At 40.1% G+C, this 11,399-nt stretch overlaps 1 protein-coding gene across 1 annotated transcript in view; it reads left to right on the plus strand.

The window, feature by feature from the left end:
- Positions 1 to 3,733: 3,733 nt before the first annotated feature.
- Positions 3,734 to 11,399, plus strand: part of ACO1 (aconitase 1, soluble) — a 25,135-nt gene continuing 17,469 nt past the window's right edge. The window contains exons 1-5 of the mRNA XM_010179193.1: positions 3,734 to 3,853; positions 4,908 to 5,076; positions 7,631 to 7,768; positions 9,635 to 9,704; positions 9,813 to 9,996. Coding sequence (XP_010177495.1) covers positions 3,757 to 3,853; positions 4,908 to 5,076; positions 7,631 to 7,768; positions 9,635 to 9,704; positions 9,813 to 9,996 — 658 coding nt within the window. The 5' untranslated portion in view covers positions 3,734 to 3,756. The remainder of the gene's footprint in view (positions 3,854 to 4,907; positions 5,077 to 7,630; positions 7,769 to 9,634; positions 9,705 to 9,812; positions 9,997 to 11,399) is intronic.

Raw genomic sequence — 11,399 nt, forward strand, 5'->3', positions numbered from 1 at the left:
CGGAGCTTTGATGTTATTGCATCCAGAGGCTTTTTTTTTCCCTTTCTGCAGTCAAACAAAATAAATCTGTGTCCTTTGTTCATCCTCAGGCACTTCTGAAATAAATATGATTATTACTAATCAGGAGTCTTTTTTTTAACGTTTGTGTTGTGCATGAGTCAGTCATGATTTACTGTCAGCATATATTTTAGCAGAAAAGTAGTCCATGTGCTAATGTTTTCTCATATTCTGGTTAGTGAGAGTTGAATGGGCTCCCCTGAGATTCCTAAAAACACCTGCTTTGTATCTTGTGATACAGATGGTATGGAACAGCTGTTGCAGCCAGGGGTTCATTCTCTGCTCTGAAGGGCAAATGTTGCATGCACAAAAGAAACAGCTTCCTTTTTTATATTTGGAAAGTTATGACCTTGTCCAAATAAATTTGCCCTTCCTGGTATTTGTGGTTTCCTTCTACAGTTTTGCTTCTCTGGGAGAGAAAGATAAGTGGAGCTAGGAGAGAGAAAAGGCAGAAATCAGACTTTCTGTGGTGAGCCAGTGTGCAGTCTGTGTGAATTCTAGGTGTGACAAGGTGAATGGAAAGTAGTATTGATAGTTAAGAAGTATAGGTTTAAAGATGATCAAGCATTAATATGAGCCAAATTATCAGTGTTTACAGAATTGTATTAGTAGGCACAGGAAGGGCTAAAATAAAGCTGTTTTTTGTCTGGTACACCTTATACAAGTCATGCAACCCTTTGAGAAAGATTCAGTAATGACATTCTGCTGGCTTTTTGGGTTTTTGTTGTTGTGGTGGTGTTTTGTTTGTTTGTTTGTTTTAACTTCTCAGTTGAACTATTTTCATAGATTTCAGTCAGCTGAAACCTCTGGAGTCCTAGGGCATTGTCCAGAATTGCACAAACACTAAAGAATGTGTGTCGGGATAATTGGAGAGGGAGAATAGCTTGGGCTAGCGTTGCTGCTGTTTTCCAAGGCACCATTTGTGTGAGTGAGTGGTGGCTGTTACCATTATAAACCTCTCAATCTGTGCTTCTCTCTTCCTGAGGGCCACTGTGTGGAATCCCATTTCAGATGTGACCTCCACGCAGTTTTGAGGTTGTTGGGCAGAAGATCAAATGCTTGCTTTGGTATGTGTGAACAGCTATTACCATCATCATGTGGCACTGGCCATGGTCAATGCATGTGACCCTGCGTGCTGTGCCAGTCCCAAGCAGACAGATGTCAGCTCCCCTGTGTGCTAGCCTCTTTGCATATTTACATTTCAGTGCCTGCAAAATGTGGATAAATACTCTGTGCTGCAATCACAAGTTAATCTGTATCTATCACAGTGATTACTTGAAAAATTTTGATGTACTCAATCTGCAGAGTATTGTTCCCTTGCGTCTTTTTGGCTGGTTACTAGCTTGACTTCTGTGCTGTGGCCACTTGGTTTATAATTTATTGTCTGGAACTAGTAGTTGGTGTGATTGAGGCTTCTCCAGCCCTGAAATTTGCTAGAGCAATGCTGCAAGCTGCTATTTTTTCTAGATACTTTACCTCTTTGTGGGGATTTCTGAATGGCTTACAAGGTTGTAATAGTGTTGTTCATATCAGTGCAACCCGGCAGGTGAAAAGAACATGTGTTTAGGCCTTGGTCACCCCATAATTTGGCATATTTGTGTAACTCACTCACGAAAGCAGGTTGGTACTGAAGTATCTCCAACTGTGAACTCAAAAAGCTGTTCAGGGAACAGGGTGATGTCTGTCAAAGAGGTGGTAACAAGCAGATAATGTGTTATAGCATCTTGAATTGCTGCTGCGGTTTGCCAGGACGCTGACTTGGGTAGGAAGTGTTACAGCTGCAATGTATACTTAGATGAGGATATGTGAACTGAGTACAGTGGACTCATGGTCTTATAAAAGTAATGATCTCCTGCTTTATCTGTCAGGGGATATCCCAGAGTTTTCTATCTTCAGCTGCCCTTAGACTTTCCCGTGAGAAGTAGATATGCTGAAGTAAAATTCTCAGCTTGAAAGGTAGACAATAAAACTCATCAGGAGCATAGCTGGCAAGGAGAGGAAGGAAGCAGTTTATTTTGATCATACTCAATCATAGAAGCACAGAATTTGCTTAGAAGAGGAGTAACTGAGTAGTTCATGCTGTTTAAAGGTGGTGACACCCAAAACTTGATGGGCTTATGTGCAGGATGGGTATCTGCAAAGCTGGGAAGAGGAATCTCAGAAGAAAACTTGTAGATGGGAATGTGAGAGGTGGTATGTTGTGGGGACGGGGGAGGGCAATGTTTGCAATCTGTTCAGTTCCCTCCCTTTCTGCCTTCCCTGGGCACCCAACTTTTTATCTAGAAACTTCCATTGTTTGTTTGACAGAATTCTGAAAATTTTTCTTTCTTTTACAGTAACTTGCTACTTTACAGCCTGGACCTGCCTTTGTCACCATTTCTGCTATCTCTCCATCCCAGTCTAATCTGTAACTTGGTGGTTGTCTTCAAAGTACATGAAATGTGTTTTGTGGCAGAGTACTTTAAAAATCCCACATAAATGTGTTCCACATAATAGCATTCCCTGAACAGTCAATGAGACTGACCAGTTCAATAAATTAATTCAAATACTGGACTTTGTGCAGCCCTTGCACCAAACAAGGCCATCAAAGGATGTGCATCTCATACCTTGTTGTTTGAGGTTTTTTGCTTAAAAAACTGGGCCAAGGAAAGATAATGGTACTTGAATGAAGATAGGAACTGTGCTGTGGGAAAACAACAGATCTGGAAATCAGGCTTGACATTATCTCTCTTCTAAAACAATTTTGATCGTGACTGGGAATGCTGCCAGGCCCTGGAAGAGAATTGTCCGTACTGTTAAATTGTTAGCTTGCTCCTTGGCATGCGTTGGCCTAAGCCAGTGCTCCCGGAAGAGCCCCAGGCAAAGTTCAGGTCTTAGTGCCCTAGGAACTGTTAGGTAGTTTGCGTGCAGTTGACCTTTTCTGGAGATTATGAGATATTTTGAGAGTGCGTTTAGACCCTTCTATGCTAGTTGGCCTTGATATTGGGAATATCTCAGGGTACTTTAACTTGTATAAGTGAACACTAAAAATCCTAGGTTCTAGTGGAAGTCTCCATCCAGTAAACCATTAGGATAGCCAAAGATCTCAAACTAAAATGAAGTTTACAGTGGAGTCTACTTTTTTTTTCTTTTTAGTGGCTGCCCTAATGAATCTTTCTGAAATCAGAAGGGTTCCTTGTATCTCTGATTGTCAGAGTTTGTAACCTTGGTCTGTAACACTTTATGGCTCAAGTAGAACTGTTGTGTTTTCTGATTTAGTTGATTTTTTCGATTATTTATTTTTTTTTATTGTGAATGCAAATGCCTGTCTGTTTAGCTTTAGACCACTGCCACTTAGAAAAGGGACCACATTGTTGTGGTGGATCACAGAGGTACAAAGGGCTGTCTAGAAGCAGCATAAAGAGAAGAATGCAGACATTGAACTTCCTTTGTAAACCGCATGGTGTATCCATATTTTTTACAATGCTGTTATCTTCCTGCATACCTTTTATCTTTTGAGGATGTGTTACAAATAGATTTGTAGGGGAAAGGGCATGACTAACACAGACTGTGCAGTACCTCTTTTTCTGGTACAAACCTTGTGTGTGGAACAGATACCTTGTGGGACTGTGACATGTACTTTTCATGTGAGACAGATGTCATGAAAATGGTTTTGATTTTTCTTTTGTGTTTTAGGGACACTAAGGATCTTGAGCAACCATGAGCAACCCTTTTGCATGGATTGTGGAGCCACTGGACCCTAAACAGCCTCTGAAGAAGTTCTTTAATATCAGCAAATTGGAAGATGTGAGATATGGTACGTTGACAACATAAGGAAAGCATTTTGTTAATACTGATGAAGAGAACCTGAAGAGACATTGCAACATTGGATGGTATTTGGTCTCTGGAGAGAACTGTGAATTCAAAAGGTGGTTCTTGAAAACAAGATTTAGCAGAAATTAATTTTGGAGGCTTAGAACTGCAGAAATACCGGCAAGAATACAGTATTATTTTCTCAACATGCTATGCACACAGCAGTCTTGTTTTTCTTGGATGAATGAGGAGGACAAGACAAAACTGAGTTTTCTCATATACTGCTGTACTACGGTGAAAGGTTGGAAGGGACCTAACACTTATATGGCTGAACCATCCAGAAAGATTGCTTTAAAAAGCTTCACAAAGAGTAGTGGCCAGAAAATATTTTCTGAAGAGGCTTTTTCTTTAGTTTCTCTGACACTACCTGAATGTGGTATCTTCCTTGTGGCACTAGTAAAAATCCTACAGTCCATGCCAGTGACTTAGAAAGCAAGTATCTATAGCTTAGAGCTGTCTAGGTTGTGTACTTTTCCTCTTTCAGAGAGGAAACAGTTGATTAAGGAGAATTGAGGAAGCAAGAGGAGGAACATTTTCTCTGGATGTCAGCAATGCACATCTACTGCAGGCTCTGATAGTGTGTAAATGAGAAATCAATTAATGTCAAACTTGGTGTGTGAAAAGCAGAGATGAGTCTTAAGAAACAGACAGAGACATATACAGTATTATTAGTTGATCCATTCCATGATTCCAAGAGTGGTAAACTCCAGATTCTTTAAACAAAATTGCAATTCTCACTATCCAGCAGAAAAAAAAAATGGAATAACTTTGCAACAGAAAATAATAAATCTGCTCAAAGAATTGACTGGAACAAATAGTGAGCACTGACCTCCTGACAAAGCTGGAGTCTAGAAAAGGGTGTTTGATAATTTGGGGTGGTCTTGTGTGAAAAAGGGGACAGTAGTTGAGCACATCTGCCCCAGGTGTGGAACTCTGCACTTGCTGACATATGCCCTAATGTAAAAACTGAATTTGCTTCTTGCCTCTTACCCTTGCAGCACAGCTCCCGTTTTCTATTCGAGTCCTCTTGGAAGCAGCAATCCGTAACTGTGATGAGTTCCTAGTGAAGAAGGGAGATGTTGAGAATATTCTCAACTGGAAAGTGGTGCAACACAAGAATGTTGAAGTGCCATTCAAGCCTGCAAGAGTTATTTTGCAAGACTTCACGTGAGTCTGATGCCCTCCAGTGCTAGGAAGAGGGGTTCATGGAAAGTGCAGCAATGCTCAGCTGGGGCTGGAGTGGTGAGCTTGAGGGAAAGAATAGCAATGTTTGAAAAGCCCTTTTTCAGCTTCCCTGGATGTCATGCTACAGACACCACTTGGAGAGGCAAACACTCATTATAAAAGCATTAAATCAAGTGCTTCTGGGATGGAGAAATAAATATGAAACTCTTCAAAAACAGAAAGGAAGAAAATGAGGTGGATAAATTACATACAAGTGAGGGAATTCAGAGTTAAGAGGTTTTGGTGGGGAGTGTGCGTCTTCCCCCCATCCCCAGGGGCTCTTTACGTTTTCTACCCTGGTCAGTTCTCATTTATAATGCACACCATTATTTTATCTTCTGAGTCAATATTATTCCACATATATTTTTAAAGACTTCTCTGTTATTGAAGAAATTAATGTCTACTTTTTCCCAGAAATACAAATTGAGATTCCTACCTAATGGACTCTGAAAACTGGGCCTTGTTGTTGCAGTGTGATTAGTTCTGATGTGTCAGCATGTAATAGTCCTTGGTAGATGTGGAAAGTAAATTTTGAGGCTTCTTATTGTTTGTAATATAGTATTTGATTTGCAAGTCCACTGTTCTTTGTACCTTTGTGGTCTGCCTTGGTAAGAGAGTTTACTTCGTCTGTGGTAAGACCCATGCTGCTAAGTTGTCAGTTGATTTTATTTCTCAGAACAGTAAAGTATCTTTGCTGTCATAACTTCTGTTTTGCATTTTCACAAAAGTTGGCCGGGTGCTAGAGACCCAGTACAGCTCAACTCCTAAAGATACCAGGAAAACCTGGCAAGGCCTCAGTTGAAAAAAAAGTGCTGATTTCTTAGCTGGTTTTTTTCACTGGCTGTTGTTAACATTTTTAAAAGCTGGAGCACAGAGGAAGCCAAACTTCCAAGCAAATGGTGTTTCCTTTGTTACTGCACTTCCTTCTTGCCCCCTGCTCTCCTGCTGAGTTTTAAAAAATTGCCTGTAAGTCTGCAAAGCAGCTGCATTCATGAAAAACGAGGTCTTCAGCAGTCTTCTGGGAGGGAGCTTTTGGAAAAGGCAGCTTTGGTAACTTTCCAGACACTGTACAACAGTTACATTCACGTGCCTGGATTAGAATTACCAGGTTTCCTAAATCTGATAATTCTCTAATTATCCTGAGTTCTTCTGAGACTGTAGATGGACCCATTGGGTCATTGACTGAATGATCCCAGATCTTTACGAGCACATCATAGACTTTGCTTTTTGTCTCAGCAGCCAGCAATACCAGATAGGCTGGTATGCGTGAAGGTTTCTGAAACTGATGGAAAATGTCATGGTAGTACATACCTCTGTAGAAGCTGTGAGTGTATGTGCTGAGAAGCACCAGGGGCTTTGTTAAAATAAATACAGAAATGTGCATGATCTGTTAGTTAAGATGGGTGTTGAAGTGCTAGAACTTCTGGTTACTGTTTCTTGTTTGCTTATGACTAAACTTGGATTGGAAGTGGAGGATGAACGAAAGACTCTCATGTACATTACTTTGACCCTGTGTGTAGTTTACCTACCTCGTTTATGAAGGAAGTCTTAATTAGGGATTTGAAAATGGTTTTGGATGAATGAGACATACAAACATAGGAAAAAAGCCTAGTAACTTTTTTTCTGAGTCACTTGGAGTTCAAGGGCTTGCAGGATTGTCGTAAGGCATGTGAGAAAGCAGATAAGTTAATGTTGGCCAATAGCCTGAGAATGTGTTATTTGAATGTCATTTGTGATATAACGTCTTTTGTCAGTGTAAGTACAAGAATTCGTTAGCAAAGATGAATGGTACACCTTATTTCTGCCTCTTGTGTTTGTTCAGTTATTGGCCAGGGCGGTTAAATCCACTTCCAAAAATACAGTTATTCTGCTAAGGTATTTTGAGGTCATGTCCTTTGTAATTTAAGGAGTCTGATGCCCTGCTCTGCCACTTTCACTTGAAGTGTGGAAGGTACCAAGTAGCCCTAATGACAGGCTTCCTAATTAGCCTTCTAGCTTTGCAGAACTTGGAAGACATGACCCTTGCCTTAAAATCAGCTAAATAAACATAGCAAAGGATGAAAGAAAGAACATTGTTGTTTCCCCCCTCCTCCCTTCTTTTTTAAACAAACTGGGAAGGAGAGAGAGGAACAGAGCAGAAGAGAAACCAGTTCCAGGTCCCAAAGGAATGCTGACTAGGACTAAGTTTCCAGATTCCCAGCCAAGCACGTTGAACTGCTTCTATTACTTGATGAATTTTGGTTTTAGCCTTTCATTCTTAACAGTGCTCAGGACCCCAGTACAGCTCTGTCACTTCTGCTCTTTTGACTTTGTCTTCCCAAGGGTACTGTCTCTCCCATGGAGTAATGATCCTAAGACTCAGGGTAAGGCTATGGTTGCTTTGTATGGGGCAGTAGGTGTCTGTTCTGCATCTCAGAATCTCGGTTTGGTTTGGTTTTGTTGGTTTTTTTCTTTTCTTTCAAATAGTTTCACCTTGCCTGTTTCTCTTCTGTTTCAGTGGGGTACCTGCTGTGGTTGACTTTGCTGCGATGCGTGATGCTGTGAAGAAACTTGGTGGAGACCCTGAAAAAATCAATCCTATCTGTCCTGCTGATCTAGTCATAGATCACTCCATCCAGGTTGATTTTAACAGGCGGTAAGAGTACAAAATAACGCTTTGTTCTTAATGGTAGTAAGTAAGCTGGATCCAGTTACTAGCACAAGTCTAGACTAAATGTTAATAGAAACAGGCTCAGTCCAGACTTGTGGTGATCATAACTTTCCATAATAATACTGCCTTATTCTTAGTTGCTCAGAAATAGCTTTTTTCCCATGTGCACTTTTTTGACCCTGTAGGGCTTTTTGGAAAGGACAAGTGAGAATGTCTCCTTTCTTCTTTATTTATATAAGAATAGACCAGAGCTGCCCTAACCCAGATCTGAGGAGCTGTTTGGTAGTTCAGTGCCTCCACATAGAAGAGCCCAAGACACTGATTAATATGGCCCCTATTAAGTATAGGAAAGAAACATAATGCTAATCCATCTTCAGCATGCTACAAAGAGACCAGCACTCACTAGACCCACAATGAAGTACAACAGCTCTGCATAGGGGTCCTTCTACGCTCCATGGTATCTAAACATGGGCCTACTGAACTAATCTTCCAAACAGATTCTGCAGTTACATGTTTCTCAGTGGTTTACTTCCATCTTCCAAACTCCTGAAGTTTTTTGGTCTGCAGTTACCTTACCTGCTACAACACTGCATATTTACCGTCCTTTATAGGAGGTAAGTTGAAGAGATCACTTAAGTTATAGCATTGCAAGGAAGAAAATTCCCAGAAGGTGGAAATTGACATAAGAAATACTTTCTCAGTGTGATATTTAGAGGCTGCTTTAGAATAGAAATAATGAATTTCTGAGCAGAAATATATTGTGAAGCCTGCTTCATAGAAGAATGTCGCCAGACAGTTTTAAAATAGAACTGTTTTCCAACTGTAAACTAGTAAGGGTGCAGATTCTCACTGGTGCCATTTCATAGTTGTCAGGGGAGAAAAAGGGCCAAAAAATTTGCCTTATATATCTGTCAAAAATCAACTCCCTTCAACTTTTTTTTCTAGAGATACTGTATTTATTCTTAATGTTAACACTAAGGAGTTTAGACACAGATGCAAATTTAGAAAAAAACATCTGAAGACTGATCTCTGGGGCAATGGATGATTTCTCACTAATCTATTAAACTAGAAACCTAACCTTTCTTCTATTTAATTTGCATCACATCATTTTTAAAGACCGTTGGGAAACAGCATGAAACCTTTGTGAACAAGATAAGATTTCCATATTATTTACCATAGGACAAAATCAACTATTAAAATTCTTTTTCAGTATTATTTTAATAACATTATTTTTATGCTATCCATAGTATCCAGGTCTTGATTTAGGTAATTTGTTGCTAATAATTACTTTTTGTCACAGCTTGATTTTTATTTTGATTGGCTCATATTTATATATGGAGAGAACATTGGCCAGCTCTATGCTTCAGTTCTTTCAGACTTTTCAGGCCTAAGCTAGGAAGCTGATTAAAGTGAAAAGTTTGTTATCACAGATAAGGCTAAGGCAGCATTGTATCGTCAGTGATAACCTCTTTTTAACTGAAGCTGCAGGGCAGTTCTGTTCCAGTTCCCTTTACTGCTTTGCTGATTGCTTCTGATTGAGATGTGGGAAACTTCACATTGCTCTACCATGTAGTGTTGTTTTTTTCCAATCTACAAATTTTAGGCCTGCAGCATATATAATATGCAGATTAGCATTCACATTTGAATTAGACTTCAGGTATTATCTCTTAAGATTTCTTAAATCCTTTTCATTGATTGCCTGCAGTTCACAGCTACAGTGAGATTAAAAAGATGAGGTTGATCAGTATTAACATTAGTTAACAACTCTTTTCTTTCAACCTTTGCGTATGACCAGACATAAATTTCAGGTGGATACTTTTGGTTCTGACAGCTGATTATTTTCACTTGTAGATCAGACAGCTTGCAAAAAAATCAGGACCTGGAATTTGAAAGAAACAGAGAAAGGTTTGAATTCCTAAAGGTACTGAAAGAATTATTCCTATTTGCATGGAGTAAAGTGTAATGAATGAAAGTTCTTCCAGTGCTCATGTGCATTGAAGATTTTTGACTCCTGTTACTTCTGTTTCAGTGGGGCTCTCAGGCTTTTAAAAACATGAGGATTATTCCACCTGGCTCTGGGATCATCCACCAAGTAAACTTGGAGTACTTGGCAAGAGTGGTTATGGATCAGGATGGCTACTACTATCCAGACAGTGTGGTGGGCACTGACTCGCACACCACCATGATAGACGGCTTGGGAGTGCTTGGCTGGGGTACGTGCAGTAGCATGTTGTGAATAGTCTGTTGGCTGGCCAAGCTGTGTTTCAGACTCTGGTGAGTTGACCCTTGCTGGAAGATTTGCCCCCATGCAGTCACTTTCACACTTCTGCCAGCAGGATGGAGAAAGAGAATCAGAAGAGCAAATGCAAGAAAAAATTAATGGGTCAAGACAGAGACAGTTTAACAGTGAAGGAGGGGGGAAAAAAAAAAAAAAAAGGCAAGTGGTGGAAAGACAATCATTCACCACCTCCCACCAGCACACTAAAGCCCAACCAGTCCCTGGGCAATGGCTACTTTGGAAAAATCCCCCCCCGACCACCTCCCAGTTTTAGTGCTGAGCATGATGTTTTATGTCATGGAATATTTCTTTGTTCAGTTTGGGTCGACTGTCCTGGTTGTGTCCCCTCTCAGTGTCTTGCCCACCCCAGCTTACTTGCTGAGGGGCAGAGTGAGAAACAAAAGACCTTGACACTGTGTAAGCACTGCTCAGGAATAGCTAAAACATTGGTGTGTTATCAACACTGGTTTGATCATAAGTCTAAAACATGGCACTGTATGGGCTCCTGTAAAGAAAAATTGTCTCTGTGCCAGCCAGACACATTACACACACTAACCCCAAATTCAAGGAACGTGGTAACGTCTCATGCAGTTATTTAAGACTTTGTAACTAAGCTCCCCGTTCTGATAACAGCCTGGTGCATGTGTTGTTATTTTTTTTTCTTTTACATATTTTCTATTCTGCATTTAAATCACAAGGAAGCAGACAAGGAAAATACCAAGTAGGACTTCTGGAAGCATCTTAGTTATTTGAGAATGCAAGGGAGCTGAAGCATCACTGAACATCCATTTATTTATTCCTTAGCCACTTAGCTACTTTCAAAGTATTGCCTTACTGAAAGGTACTGCAAAGTCTCTGTTAGACTGAAGATGCTGAAAGCTGAATCTGAGTGAGTTAAATATGGCCAGAGAGGCCATTGAAAAACAGCACTGTGAAGTATGTTCTAATGCCAGTAGTCTGCAGAATACTCGTTACAGAAATAAATACAAATAATTCCTTTTTTCTTGTAGTGGCAGACTGCAGAGTTTGAATTATTGACTAAATAAGTAGGTATGAAATAAAAGTATTTCCAGTCATCTCACACATGGCAGCAAAAACTTCAGTTGAGCTTTTTATCTTCCTGTGATATGGTGATAGTAGCCCTGTTGAAGTAGGTATCATGCAAATACAGAAGACACTGTGTTTTTAAACAGCATTTTCTAGTAGTTCACAAGGATGCTTGTCAAGTTCTGAGTACCACGTATGACAGAAGTAGTACATCATGTTTTTTCTACCACACCTATTCTACTGTAGCAATATTGGTAAACAGACTTACCATCAAGGGTGGAAGAATTCCTG

This window comes from Mesitornis unicolor, unplaced genomic scaffold (genome assembly GCF_000695765.1).
Source record: "Mesitornis unicolor isolate BGI_N332 unplaced genomic scaffold, ASM69576v1 scaffold26472, whole genome shotgun sequence".
Taxonomy (NCBI): domain Eukaryota; kingdom Metazoa; phylum Chordata; class Aves; order Mesitornithiformes; family Mesitornithidae; genus Mesitornis; species Mesitornis unicolor.